Source organism: Topomyia yanbarensis, chromosome 3, assembly GCF_030247195.1.
Source record: "Topomyia yanbarensis strain Yona2022 chromosome 3, ASM3024719v1, whole genome shotgun sequence".
NCBI classification, from domain to species: Eukaryota; Metazoa; Arthropoda; class Insecta; order Diptera; family Culicidae; genus Topomyia; species Topomyia yanbarensis.
Genome location: NC_080672.1, coordinates 46,379,935 through 46,395,654, shown reverse-complemented (window position 1 = coordinate 46,395,654; position 15,720 = coordinate 46,379,935). Strand labels below are relative to the sequence as shown.

At 38.0% G+C, this 15,720-nt stretch overlaps 1 protein-coding gene across 26 annotated transcripts in view; it reads right to left on the bottom strand.

The window, feature by feature from the left end:
* Positions 1 to 3,949: 3,949 nt before the first annotated feature.
* Positions 3,950 to 15,720, bottom strand: part of LOC131693868 (uncharacterized) — a 293,335-nt gene continuing 281,564 nt past the window's right edge. For 24 of the 26 annotated variants that reach the window (XM_058982095.1, XM_058982092.1, XM_058982113.1 and 21 more), the window contains 5 exons: positions 7,470 to 7,524; positions 7,345 to 7,406; positions 7,001 to 7,286; positions 5,845 to 6,935; positions 3,950 to 5,738 (listed from right to left, as the gene is read on the bottom strand). In XM_058982095.1, coding sequence (XP_058838078.1) covers positions 4,743 to 5,738; positions 5,845 to 6,935; positions 7,001 to 7,286; positions 7,345 to 7,406; positions 7,470 to 7,524 — 2,490 coding nt within the window. In that variant the 3' untranslated portion in view covers positions 3,950 to 4,742. Of the gene's footprint in view, positions 5,739 to 5,844; positions 6,936 to 7,000; positions 7,287 to 7,344; positions 7,407 to 7,469; positions 7,525 to 7,677; positions 7,741 to 15,720 lie in introns of those variants that run through there. The other 2 variants (XM_058982117.1, XM_058982114.1) reach the window with 2 other exon arrangements.

Below are 15,720 nucleotides of genomic sequence, written 5' to 3'. Positions count from 1 at the left end.
TAAAGTGTCATTCATCTCATAAGAAAAACATTGCGACGAATCGTGCGTCGATTAGCGCTACGAATCTTGCTGCGACGAAAAATAATATTTTAATATTTTTTCTTCAGTAAAACATGTTAAGTCTCGTTTTAACTTACTCTCTCTTTCTCGTAGTTCACCCCCCCCCTCCTGAGACTTTAAAAAGGTTACGTCATTTATGAATGCTCTCTTACATTCACAAAAAAGCAAGATCACAATATTGTATTGTCTACTTTAAGACCTTGGACGACCATAAATCATCCAAATTCTTAAATATACATCTGGTAACTGTGAAAACGACAATCGAATCGCAAAAAAAACTAATAATGTTTACTATTTAGACCAATCTGGACAAAAATTAAGGAAACTAATTGAGCAGTATATGTCGTTTCTTACGTTATATGATAGGGTGCGCTTTTCCATATTTTGAACATCTTGCGGCAATATATATAAAACTAGAGCTTCTTTATGTCGTCCGCACTACAGACACTTTATATGACAGACTAGCGGAGAGAAAAACAGCAAAACTAGCAACCATGAATGTAAACTGGCATCACGGAAGCTCCCATAAGCTTTCAATGGGCTTACTCTTGTACTTCCCCTCTCAAAACCGTCATGCTCGTTTGGCTGCACTTTTTGACAGTTCGTTTGGCTGTAAATTTTGACACTTCGCTAGTCTGTGTATAAAGTGTCTGTAGTCCGCACCATAAAATATCCTCATCCCAGTAAATTACATCCGGTATAAGATTCGGAATATGGACTGATTTATGATGGAATTCCAACCGAAGGCAACAACCCATCCTAAATGAATCGGTTGTTACATTTGCGCTTAAATTCTAAAAGAAAACATTCCGATTGCGATGAGTAGGGAATCTGCTGTCAAAATGAGTGAAACAGAGAGTTGTGAGAGAAAGTATTTTTGGTTGAAACCAATGAGTATTCATTTGAAAATTTTCAAGTGTGTATCTAAATAAACTTCTACAAACTGCCCCATATTTTTTCAGCATCAAATCATCATTTTACAACTACAATATTATAGTTTCTCCAAAATCCCAAGTTTTAATATCTTTCCCACACATTTAAATTCACGTTAGCCACCACCGAAGTAGCGCCATCTCTTAAATATTTTCATGGCATTATTACCTAATTGTAAATAAGAATACAATAGCAAGAGAGCTGATTCAAATGGTCTTTAGTGACAAATGTTAACAAACTGAGTTATTTGCAGCACAGCTCGTGATTATTACACAGCTAACGAATACCGAAAACCAAAGCTAATTATATCCTCTATATATCAAAGTAACAAGGGTTTTACAAAATATCGCAAAATTTTCAAGGTCATATTTTCAAATGTTGCACTTGAGACCTTTTAAACTGAAAGGACACATGCGTGAAACATTTCAAAACTTCTTCGACTATTCATAGGCGCCTTGCAACGACGCAAAATTCATTTCATTCTATGTTTTTTCCCATTGCACATATGTAGGTGCATAGTGAAAACGCCCTAAGCATCAAAATAAAACAAATTATTTACTTCTGTTCATGCGACTTATTTTTGAAATTGAATTTGGAAAGTATAATGAATTGAATTATAATTGGAAGCCTTGTTTTTTACAAAGTAAACAGTTTCCTTCCAGTTAAAAGTTGTTTTTTGTGACAAAGTATGTCATTGGTGTTCTTTTTGCCATCAATTATTTTTTGATAAATTCCTTCACATAAAACAGGAAATGGATACACCGTCAGAAAACAGCTGATAAAGCACAAACATATTACGTTGCCACTAGCTAAAAATCATTGGATAATGTGATTGAATGCATCAGATATGGTCGGTGTTAAGTCAGACCGGACTAAGTGACAAAATATTCATTTCGAGAAAAATGAGTTTAAAGTTTGCATCCTTTACATTATGATTGGAAATTAATTTCTGCCATAATTCTTGTTTTTTGTTACATATTTCAAATCTGGCAAAAGTCGAATGTAGCTGACTAAACTCTTTATCCAGTGCTACCATTATCTCATTTTTTGATGTGTTCCAACTTAGTCCGGTCTGACTTAACACCGATCATATGGCCTTCAAAAGTTCGTAAACTAACCTCTCTGCGACACAAACTAATTGATGCTGAATAGAAGAAGCGAAATATTTAACACATTTATTTCACTAAAAACATTCCGGAATATGAATTCAAAAAATAAAATTCCATTGAATTTCAAAATATGCTTTTTTCCTAGATCGCCACAGAAATCAACCAATGAGCCCCTTGAAATCAATGACATTCAAACGTCAATCAGTTTTTGACTTACAGTTTTGACATAAGAGTGTTGCGAACACGCAACTAACGAACAGCCCAATTAGCGAACCCCTAACTAACGAATTTGCGCTGTATTGTTATACAATTCATTAAAATTACTAAATGTTTTAAAGATAAAAGCTACATCCTCAAACCAAAATTGTTACAATACCATCATGTTTAGAAACGGTAACGAGAAAATGGCATGTATTGATGGGAGACCGAAATACAGCATGAGGGTTACGGATTCAAATGATGCAAACATTCAAAATGAAAGTCGTTCCATTATTGTTCTGAATCAGCAAAACAAAGCGAAGCTATTTTGTTTTCTACAAACTCGCTAGACAGGAACACACGTACAAGACTTCAACCACGCCTCTCTTTGTTGTGGATCCTCTTGCAATAAAAAAATCGCAATTGTATCGCAATAAAAAAATCGCGGCAGATTTTTATTTTGGCTAAAAGAAACAAACAGAATAACAACAAACAAGTTTTGTGAGGCTTGCACATTTGCAGTGTTGCTTGTAAACCGTAGCTGGGTTGCTAGTTGAATTGTTTTCACTAAATTAAGATGGCGTCTTTTTGTTATTCTAGTCTCTTTAGTTTTAACCACTTCCAGCCAACGGTTTGTTAATATAAACCAAAGTTTGCCGCAAATGTTTTTTTCTAACACTTCTTTTAAATCCAGTGCCACTATTTTCGATAAAAATATAAATAAAATTGAGGAAATTATTGCTCAAAAGTTGCATTATTATATGGAAATTGAATGTTCCTACTAACACACGCGCTGTATCGCTTAAAAAATTAAAATCAATTTTTTTCACCTTAAATGCCTAACCTCTCCCCTTAAGAAACTTTTGTATACAGCAATGGCATCGAAAACATTTCACTCTGAAAAGAATCAACTAATATTAGCGTGTAACCCACAGTGCAATGTTTTACTATAAAAGGCTTTTTATTAATATAGACGCAAACCTAATCATTCTGTGTGATTGTAGTCGGTATTGCAGATACACCCCTTCCTCATAATGGAGCAATGTTTTATCGAATGTCGGTTTATCTTTATAAAAACCAGCCGGACATTTAAGAAATGTTCAGGGAAATTTGCGTCTGTGGAAAATATTTGACACATTTGTAACGCATTAAATTGTCACATAGATACTGTCTACATTTAGGCGCTTTGCTCGTCCGAATTTCAGATAAATTTTACGTGTTGCTACCACAGTCGATTTGATTTGGTGCGATACGTCTAGTACGGATTTAGGCTAAGTTTGAGGCTTATACCATAGTCGATTTGATTATGGATAGAAGTCTGCTGATCGCATGGAAATCAGGCGCAATTTATGCGCCGGAATTTATGAAACAATCTAATCTTGGGAGACGGTTGAGTGAAACAATTTAAACATGTAGGGTGATACGCTTTTTTAAATCTTTAAAGTTCGCGCTATTTTTCAATAACTCAACTGAAGCTATTAACAATCTATCACAGAATTTAGTATCTTTGAACAGACATGGGGCATTAAGGGGGAATGTACTGTTGTTATAATTAGCACTATGCTCAATTTCCGTTTCAGTGTTCTTTCTGTTGTAAAATGTGGCTGTCATCGAGAGAACTATGGTTTATTAAATCTTTCATTTCAATATACAACTGTAGACATTATTGTTGCTTTATTCTCTTAACAACAAATCTTTACACAAATAGTTTAGGTCAAAGTAGTTATATACATAAGAAAAACTCATAGAACAAGAACAGCAGCAGAAATTGAATTTTGGATCATTTGAGACTACCAAAAAACAGAGCCCACTTAACTGCCAATCGTATTGTCGTGTTGCTATGCAATACCGGGGTATCCGCCGTTGTCTTGCTCAGAGTTTGTCTAACATACATTTTTATTGTATACAGACTCCAGTTTAGGTGTTCGATTTATCTTCAATGCTCATGCTCGTTACCGTCAAATGTTCATAACTTGTTCATACACGTTTGTTTGCTTAAATGTTGCTTACAGTGATTTAGCTTATTTATGTTCTGTACAGGACTTAATCATTAGATCGAGAAATTTTAAGAATTAAATTAGCTAATTAAGATTCAGATTAAAATAATGTTATACAAATTTATTTTTACAAACTTTCATTGTTTAGAGAAAACCGTTCCAGAAACCCAAACTTACGACACAATCGCACGTTTGCATGTTTAATGTACAAATTTGGAGCTTAAAGGAAACGTGTCTTTTTAACCGATACTAAAAGTAATTGAGTATTTTTATATCATCGTGATTTGTGTGTTGCTTGAAGCTCAGTATATTTACACGGAATATTTGAACAACATTACTTTTTTCCTACATTAATAACTAGGGTCAATCTTGTTGGCGTTTCTTGGTAGTTTCGTTGAAATATCATATCGGGAATGTTCTGTATGCTTTTTTTGGGAAGGTTTTGTCACATAAATCGAGGAACAATATACACGAACTGTTTCTTCCGTTTCCGCTGAACCGGCGTCTGTCGTTTCGTCCGTCCGGAGGCACTGGTTCCTACTTTTGGTACATCAAGAAAGAACGGATCCGACCGGACATCGTCCTCCTTGTACTCATCGTAAGCTCGAGTGGACTCAGATTGGCCTTTGGCGGCTGTCAGCTGGCTCGAAGCGGTCGTCGATGTCGCAGACCGATTGCTGCTACTGACGGAATAGTTGATTGTCCGCCCATTGTTGTCCCGAATGGAGGTGCTAGTCGTGACGATCACCTTTGGTGACTGAACGTAGTAGTTCGGCCGCGTTCGAGGTACTGCGGATGATCGGCTGTCGTGCAGGAGATCGAGGCGACCTCGACTGTACGAACTGGTTGGACTCTTGTGGTGTTCGTTATTGATGATAAATCTACTAGTGTTGTTTTTATTCTTAGAGTTATTGCTACTACTGCTGACACTGCTACTAATACTACTACTACTACTGCTACTTGGATTGCTTGACTTACTAGTAAGGCCACCGGTGCTAGCCAAGTGAGTGCTGAGCTGATCTTCCCCGGAGCGCTTGCTTGCCACTACAATTTCGCTATTTGTGTTTGACTTAACATTATCTAAACTAGGATTCTTGGCTGGTTCCGGGGCCACTTCGGAGCTGTAGTCTTCGTAGTCATCGTACTCAACGTTATCGTCCTGGAAACTGCTCGGTTCCGGAGATGCCGCGGTCACTGGTTTGGACTCGCTAGGTTTCATTGCAGCATCCGCTGTTGCGGCCGTGGCCTGCTTTCCGGCCTGCGTTTTGACGGTAGGTGGCGGTGGTGTGTTGTTACCATGGATCGAACTGTGGAACGGTGGATCGGATCGTTTGAGTTCCTTGTGCTGAGGGATTTGGGTGAGGTCTTCCTCCTCAGTGTCGAACTCGAGCGATATGTCTTTCTGGTGCCGGTAGTCTTCAAAGGGTAGATGCAAGGAGACCTGAAATGTAGCAAGAAATCAAACGCGAATTTTGATCGGAATGTTGAGGGTGGTGGGAGAAGTGGGTTATTCAATAATAATTGAAGTTGGATATTATTCTGTGTACCTCGTGTCGTCCTACCTGTGGGGGTGGCTGCCTTCGATATCCTTCGAAACGATCCTCCTGTTCGTACATGTCAGGCCGTTGTTGGGAGGGAAGTCTGAAGCCTTGAGCACGCAGTCGAAAAGGTGCCAGCTGCGACGCACTAGGCGGTTGTTGGTGATGTTGCATTTCTTGGGACTGCGATGATGATCCGAGGGGGGATGCCGCCGGCAATAGCGGGATTCTCTTTGGTGCATGAGTTTGCTGCTGCTGTTGAGGATTAATAGTGATGTACGGGTTGTAAATCGGAGGTCTCGTTGTGGTAGGAGTTTGTTTCTGCTGCTGGCGTGCAATTTTCTGTTGATGCAAAATCAGCAGCGCCTGATGATTCTTGATCTCGGATTCGTGCTGTTGTACCTGCATCTGCTGCTGCTGAATAGCCTTCTGCTGCTGTTGAACAGCAGCTTCCTGCTGTTTCTTCTGCAGTTCTTCGTGTTGCTTTGCGATCATCTGTTGCTGGAGGAAAGCTTGCTGTTGCTGGGCTTTCTGATGCTCGAGCACTATTTTCTCCTTCTGCGACAAATTGAACTGCTGGGAGCTTTTCTTGGGACTACTGGAATTATTGCTAGTAGTGTGCGTGGTGACAGTCACATGCGAGTTGGTCACAGCCAGCGTTCCGCCATTTTGGAAATGTTGCTGTTGGAAGGACACGGCCGGTTTATTGCCAGGTTTGGCGGGGTCTTCCGGTTTTGGTTGATTTTTCTGGCTTTGTTGTTGCAGCGTAAACTGCTGAGGCGAAAAGGATCCATCATCTTCGATTGTTGGTAGTTGATGATTACCACCGCTCGGATCGCCCTTCTCTTCGTAGTCATCATCATATTCGTATTCTTCATCCTCCTCCGGTGTCTTCGAGGTGGAAGACAAATAGGAATGGTTTGGAGTGGTTGGAGTGCTAGATGGCCCAACTGGAGTTCCTTTACTATTGTTAAAGACAAATCTACGCGATGGCGTTGTCATTGTTGGCCTTCTGGTTGTTGTTGTCGTCGTTGTAGTCGTTGTGCTAGTCGTTGACGATGGACTACTGGCACTACTGGAAGCATCCTCTGAACTGCTCTCTGCAAAAAAAAAAAACACTATTGTTTAATTTTGTAACCTACGAAGCTGCGATAGGATGCCTTACCCTCCGGGGCCGGAATGATAGTATTTCCGTACAGTTCGAGATTCAAATAATAGAACCTTTCCGACTTGGTGCAATCGACTTCGTCCACGCGTTCGCAAACACGTGTTTCCTGATCGAAAACCGTGCCGTTGAGGCAGAGGAACTTGATGTCCATCGGTTCATCGCCTTGTCCGATGGTACATACATGGAACATTTGGCAGGATGCTTCCAGGTCGGCATAGTATCCACCGATTACTTTTCCAGCGCACGTGAAATTAGTCTCCGGCAGGTTATCAAAGTCTAAATACTGCTCGAAAGATAACGGTCAGATCTGGAAACAGTGTAGCCAATTGTAATATACTTACGCCAGGTTCTGCTAGACTCCGCCCACAGTACAAAAGCAGCAGTACAAATGCTATAAATGTCCCTGAAAATAAAAAAGCGGTATAATGATTACCTGCATACAGGGGACGTTGAAATCTACACCTACCTTGCGAGAATGACTGCAAAATTTTCAGAACCTTCATTCTAGATCTACGCCGCATCTGAAAAGGGACAGAGAAGATTGGATATCAGTATCATTCTCATGGTTTGCATCAGTATCAATGGCATGTAGAACACAAGTTGAACTTCTAAAGTGTGTGAAAACAGAAACATTTCGAAGATCAAAACAATGCGTATCTGTCATGTCGAATTACATTAGGCGAGCTCAACAGACTCGAACAGTTCGTGTATCAAATTTAATTTCGCAGCCTCAATGAACGAACGGTAAGGCACTTGATCGTAGCTGGCTGCCATTTCTTAATGAATGAAACTCCAACCACTTCCACACGAGTAAACCGCAGGAACAGATCTAGATTAAAGGGCTACGGTTCAATCAGCGCCAGCTGAGATTTTTTTTCCCATCGTGCGTTGATGCATTCATCATTTCACCTGTCCCTTCGGGGCATGAGAATGGTAGAGACCACGTGATTTCTTTTCCCACTGGCAGTGGTTCTTCGTCCAGACTTCATTGATTTTTTTCCCATCCCTATCAATGACCATGTCCACCCATTAAAGGTGTAAAGGTGGCGAAAATCCGGAGAAAACAAAAACGCCACTGAAGCAGCCTGTCTTCATTCAGGTGGTTGTAAGCTAATACACTGATATAATCGATTGGATTCTGTGGTTTGCAGTTTTTTCTCTCTGTTACATTGCTAACGTTTCTGTTTTTTTTTCTTTGTTGATTGTTCATTACTCCAACGTTCGGTTCGGAAGAAGGCAGCGGCGCAGAATGTATAGTGTACGTTGGTAGCCAGCCGAAATTCCTATCTTCCCGTGCGATCGGTTTTGTTGAACCGAAACAGCGGACAAACGAAAAGCAAATCGAACCGATCGGAGATCGATCCACATAACTGTGTGTTAGTGACTGTTTCACTTTGTTTATAAATGAAATTTATGGGATACAGTCAGAATTTAAAAACTTTTTCTTTTTCTGGAAAGGGACCTTTCATATACAACGTAACGAAAAAAATCCCCAAAACTGACTCCCCCTTCCCAGTCCGCTTCAGCATCTCGTACAGATCAGAACTCAAAAAGCGCACCGCTTGCGAACAGCATACACAAAAAAAAATATCACACGCATCGCGCAGCTTTAACGTGGACGTGTAACATGTCGACACAGCAAAGTTTTACTGCCCTCCATTACGAGTGAAATAAGTGAACCGCAAAATAAATTTCACTCATTACAGGAGAACACAATCGCGATTGCCTTTTCGCAGACCCGTCTTGGGCCAACAGTGCGCGTTCCAACCGTTCCAGATCAAGGTGAAAATGGAACTTGTGCTTACAGAAGTGTGACACATACAACTACATCATACGAGACAAGTTGTATTAATAACGTTCAACTCCTTAACTTAGGCAGAAAGATTCGTCGTGAAGAGCAATATGCAATATGCAAATCAAAAAACGAACCAAGGTCCCCGTGTATACGGACCTTGATCTGACAGAAATTCGCCTACATGATTTGGCACTTTGTACTAGCACGGATTATATTTCAAGATTCATGTCGAAGTGGGACAAGTAGAATCCGTCACGAACGACACTTGGAGAAACTTTTCCTGGCATTCTCAACGGTGTTCGGGTGGTGCGAATGCGGGTGAACCAACCTATACTGTTGTACTTGACTTTCGGGGGCAGATCATCTCAGGGTTTTAACTACATACAAAGAACCCCATGCATATAACTTGGGCAGACGCCCACGTGTCAGTTCTGTAGAAAGACGGCACACTACGGTAAGGGACCATCCATAAATGACGTAGCATTATATGGGGGAGGGGGGAGTTTTGTATTTTGTGATGATGTGTGACGACAGGGGGATAGGGGGTTTTGTCATGCTACGTAGCTAGAGATTAACAATCATCGCTTTTTTTTTATTTTGCGGGGACAAGGGGGGTAGAGTTACCGTCAAGCTACGTAATTACCAGGGGGGGTATTTAGAAGTTTGTGACGAAATGCTACGATGGGGGAGGGGGGTGCTAAAAATCGCTCAAAAATGCTACGTCATTTACGGATGGTCCCTAAGACAAGTGCCAAAACAGTTAAAGAAAACTCATCTACTTCAGCCAACACCACCAAACAGCCTTCGACATTTGTTCATACAACGCAGACAGCCGGTCTAAAAATAAATACCGAACAAACAATATCCCACCCTATCCCTAAGCCAATAGTTAACATACTTAAGGAAGGAATGAATAAGAAAGAGCTATACCAAAGTCATGCTCGAAAACACAAAACACCAAACAACTAACAGCGAAAATCAGAGCTCTAGCGACGACGGCATGGCTAAACCACCGAGAAAGAAAATTAACACAATGAGCGGAAAGCAATGCGCTCAAATAATGAAAAACGGGTAAATAACAAAATGAACAATAAAACATCATGAACATGGAAAACAGTAAAAATGGCAAAATAATGAATAATGAATACAACAAAAAATATAAAAACAAGACGACAATAAACAAATATAAAAATGAGGGAGTTAAACGTAAAAATAAAAATTATGCAAAATGTTTGAAATATTAGTAGCAAATTTAAAAAGTGGAAAGCATGAACGCAAGAAAATAGGAAAATGCTAAAAATATTTCAAAATAGAAGAAATGATAATGTACAAGAATGGAATAAAAAGATAAAAATAAAATAACTACGAAAAATCTAAAAATGGACAAGTTATTTTTTAAAAGAACTAATAGAAATAAAAATAAATTGGATCAATTGGACGGAATTGATTGAAGAAAAAATAGAATTGCAAAAACCCCATTTTTTGAAATTTTATATTTGGACAACGAAAGCCTAAGGAGAAAAGAAACATTTTAAATAAGATTATAAGCATGATGAAGAACTTTTCGGTAAAAAAGGTTTTCTGACAATAACACTTTCTAACACAAAGTGTATAAAATTTAGAAAATTTACTTCATATTCTCGAAAACATGTTTTGTAACAAAAACACATTGGATAACGGGTTTCACATAACACATAACATAATACACAACGAGAGGCAACGTTATATGTCTAATAGAAACGGATAAAATGGGATTCCGCTAACTTACCTCAACTGCCAACTAACCACGGGCTCCCCTACTATTTGCAGTCAAAAATACATTTTTATTTTTAAATTTGATTCTAAATGCCACTTTAAATCAAAACGATCATAGCAAATTTTTTTTTTGAAATGTAACTTTCGGCTTCAAACTATAAACAATAGATTGTTGACATTTTATGATGAGAAAACGCCAATATCTTTTAAAAAGGGAATAATTATACGAATTATTGGTTTTTTGTTGCAGCAATTTCAAATATCTCGAAAACTATCGCATTTTGGAAGATATTTGTTAAATGCATTTTGATTTAGAATGATAGTTAGAATTATATTCTGTAATAAAATTACAGTGTGTCAATTAGTATGAAAATTAAAAATATGTATAAAGTTATTGTTAGAAAAACTTTTTTACCTATAAGTTCTTCATCATGGAATCACATTTAAATGTTTTTTTCTCCTTAGGCTAAAAAAATAAAAAAAAAATAAAAAAAAAATGCAATTAAAATGTTAAACATTTTGTTGTGAAAAATAACACAACATTTTTGTTCAGTGTATATATTATCGTTAAGAAGTATTCATGCCCTGTAACTCGTTCTCAGATAGTTTTGCTGTATAAAATAGAGTAACCGAACAATACAAATTTGAAATTAATGCACGTAGAATCGTCCACGCCCTTCCAAAAAAATTGCACTTGAGTCAAAACAATTTTATTGACCGTGGAAAATGTTTAGCCTTCCATGCCGGTGAAACCTGCAATGTTTCATTGGAATATAAGATGGTCGATGAAGATGGCTTTGAAGATTTTCGGACGGATATTCGTGAGATTCCTCTACAGTGGCTTCAATTTTAACTAAAAAGAACACCCGCTCAAATTGCTGCTGGGGAGAGTACTTTCAGTAGCCATGTGTTTGCTATAAATAAAAACCTATTTCATTCTATTATTTTATCGATCCGTTAAAAATATATATTGTTGGTGGCAATATAGTTACTATTATCTTATAAAGGGTTAACAGTGTGAGGATTGCAGAAATTCCATAGCGTTTACCGCTTATTGTACTGTATGGACGATACAGACGATACAGAGTCAGTCGATGCTTGCATTCCAAACAAGCAACATCATGATTGTATCGTCCATACAGATACGCTGCACCTCTATTTATAATCTCATGGTATATGATTGAGTCGATAGGTCACTATATTTTTGGTTAAATAAAACCATGTACACACCTGGAACATCAGCGGTTCAACTTTTATTTGAAGAGTATGAATACTGAATAAAAATCAATGAGTTAAATAATAAATGACGTCAATTAGTAAGAAAATGAGAAAGTGGCAAATGATGTGAAAAATCATGAAACCGCGGAAGGAAATGCTGACAAAACAGCTTTTTTCAGCAGCTGCGTCTGGTTTTGCACTTGAAAATGACTTTTTCGATGTGTTCGTCGTCGCCAGAGTGTGGAATTGAAGTTGTACATTTCGGCTAACTTGGAGCCTAGCTGTGTGACGATCACGTTTGCGCTTCGAATCAATTTTTTTAATTTCTTTTTCTTCCTTTTTTCGATCACGTTTTTTCGATTACCTACTTCAACAACATCTTAAATTATTACATTGTTAACTCACGCGAAATATCTGATGCGCTTTCATTGATGACGGGCAATTCCATTTCACACGAGCACGTAATGTGTCGAACGGAACCTTGAATTGTTTAGAAGCTGATTGAATGCTGGCGCCATCTTGTCCAGATGAAATTGCGTTCTTTATGCGTTCTGAAAATGGTGTTACGACATAGTAATTGAACATCTTGCAGATATTTCACTGCAATAAATAGGGATCAGGACAAAATGACTCAATCAGAACGGCTGTGAAAATAAAATGTCTTAGAGGGTAAAATGAACAAGTGGTAGTGGGGTAATATCTTGCCACGCCAAGTACTAAGCCTCAAAATTAGTCGGAACGCTAACCTCAAGTTACGACATCTTCACTGTTTTCCAACAAACCCTAAAAGATTAATCACCCATGGATAACTCCAAGTTTATAGATGTTTTGCAATGCTACAGGATTGTAAATTGGTTAATATTACGTCATGAAAATTCAAATTTTCCGTGACAAGTTTTTTTTACCTACAAAATGTCCTGTGTATGCAATGCTCTTGATCCGCTGGGACATCAGCATTGCTCGAAAAATGCTTTCCAATTGTAATTAAATTCACCTTTCCCGTGGTACTTGTAGAGATGCAGAAGATTCCGTGGTCTCTAGCAGCAACATAGGTCAGACTAACATCCGTTTTTTCCATAGAAGATCTACCTTCGAACGTGATCGTCGCGGCGTTGGCATTGAATAACATGCAGTGATAAGGATTCTACCATGCGGCCCAACATGATAACGTCAAGCGTTTTGTTTCTCACGGAAAAAAATTGTTCCCAAAATCGTGAATAAAGTGCCATGAATTCTAGAACAATCACGTTTTTACGTTACGAAAACAGGACCATGACCAAAAATCATGGCTTTTATAATTATGTTCAATTGCCCTTCGGTAACGCCCGCATAACGCTTTCATTTGTGGAAATAATTGTTTTTGTTTTATGAGCTTCAGTCACGGTTTCCACCAAGAACTAGTTCACAACTTTATGAACATTATTCATAAAACCAAAGGTTGACTCATGACTTTTTTTCAGTTATAAGAACAATAGTTCACAAATTCAAAATATTCTGGTTATTTTTCGTGAACTATTTAACGAAATTCGGAATTTTATTCATGAATCCATTCAATACTAGTGAACTAATTCATGATCCCTAATATATTAGTCACGATCCATACTCGTGAAATGGTTCACAAAATCATCAAATTTTATTAATGCATTCGTGAACTGGTTCATGATTCCTAATATATTAGTTATGATCCAATGTCCGTGCTCGTAAAATAGTTCACGACATCATGAAATATTATTCATGCATTCGCGAAGCGATACTTAGTATAATAGTCACAACTTATTATTTGATTTTGTGAAAAGGTTCACGAAATCATAAAATATTATTTATGTATTCGTGAACTGGTTCATGATTCCCAACATATTAGTCACAATTCAATATTCGTACTTGTGAAATAATTCATGAAATCTTGAAATATTATTCATGTATTCGTGAACTGGTTCATGATTCCTAATATATTAGTTACGATCCAATATCCGTGCTCGTGAAACAGTTCACGAAATCATGAAAAATTATTCATGTATTCGTGAATTGATTCATGATACCTAGTGTAATAGTCACAACTTATCATACGTTTTCGTAAAAAAAATTCACGAAATCATAAAATATTATTCATGTATTCGTGAACTGGTTCCTGGTTCCTAGTACATAATTTACGATCTATCTAGTATCTATTTGCGCGTTTGTGATATTTAGCAGATATTCCTAATAATTTCATGCACTTTTTTATGAAATATCCAGCTGCTAGCGACCAGTAATAGGTATGAGCAGTAGATATAATAAACTATCAGAACCTCGAACATTGTGATGTCTGGACAGAAAACGAAAACTGCACTGAGAACCCCAAATAGTGTGCGTGATATGGTTCACAGAACATCTGGTTCGCGATTGAGTCTTATTTTAGTGATCCAGTTCATATTGACCGTTAGTAACCAAAATATAAGATCACGATAAGGCGAAGAGAATTTACGAATACCATGATAAAACTGCTGATATCATGAATATTAGTTACATTACTCTTTGAAAGTAAGCTCTAAAATAAAATATCATGATAACATGAACAGAAATTACGAAAATCGTGACTAAGATCCTAAAATCATGAACACAAATCACACAACTAGTGACAAAAATATATAAAATCGTGACTAAGATCCTAAAATCATGAACATGAACTGCTCTGTTCATGACTAAAATATCACGATAACATGAACAGAAGTTACAAAAAACGCGACTAAGATCCTGAAATCATGAACATAAATCACATAGCTTGTGACAAAAATATTTAAAATCGTGACAAAGATCCTAAAATCATGAACATGAATCACTCTGCTCATGACTAAAATATCACGATAACGTGAATGGAAATTGCGAACATCACGACTAAGATGTTGAAATCATAAACTTTAATCCCGCTAACGTCATGAGAATTTACTAGAATTGCGAATAAGCTCTTGAAATCATGAGCAACGTTTGACTGTCGACTGTGTATTCCCAAATCATGAACAAGAATCACAACAAAAACTAAACATGTCCAGAGAAAAACAACAGTAACCCTACCTAACATTCGAATGTAACGCCATGTAGATATTCGGGGCGAACTGGTTTTTAGAAAACACAAATAGTTTCAGGAATACGAGGTTTATTATTCATAATTTCAGGAACTTGGTCACGGTTTTCATAAATCGTTCAGTTCACGAAATCGTGACCTTTTGTTCATGAATTTATGATCGGATTTTTTTCCATTTAATAATCATTTTGACATAATAAATAACGAAGTAGTTATTTTTATGTTGATGTTGAAGACATAAACATAATAACAAGACATCCAGTGTAATACAACGCTTTCCGTACACCCAGAACTGTATTTTTTGTTGATGAAACAGATAGAGCAACAAGTGCATCGCAGATGCTAACCTACCGTAACTTCCTGCATTAATGTAGGTAGGATAGCATAAGGAAGGGACAAACAGCTCAGCCGTTCTGCCGCCACTTCACCTTGCCGAGGCTCCTATTGTCTACTGTAGCCGCGGAGCGGAGGTACGACAAAAAAACAAAACAATACGGTGGCGGTGGCTCTTCTTCGTCACGATCGCTGGTGTCTCGAAGGGCGCACTGGCACTATTGTGGTGTGGTGCGAAGAAAACCGCGAAAAACGTCGGCTGCTTTTTTCTCGATCTCTCTCGAGCATTGCGAGACGTTGTGAATGAGAGCGTATAGGGAAAGGGATCTTCGGCGAATTTTTCAATTTTGTTCACCTTCCTGTTTGTGCAGGGATTGGGCGTGAAAGCGGTGTGGTGCGTGTCTGTTTTTCTTACGTTTTTCCATCGTATGCTTGATCAGGCAGTTTAAAGCAAGTGCTGGCACTGCAGTGCACTTGTTTGTTCCGGTAAAGGATTGCAAATTGTACTGCGGAACAATCGATGAGGTTATGAATCATGTTATGTATATGTACTGT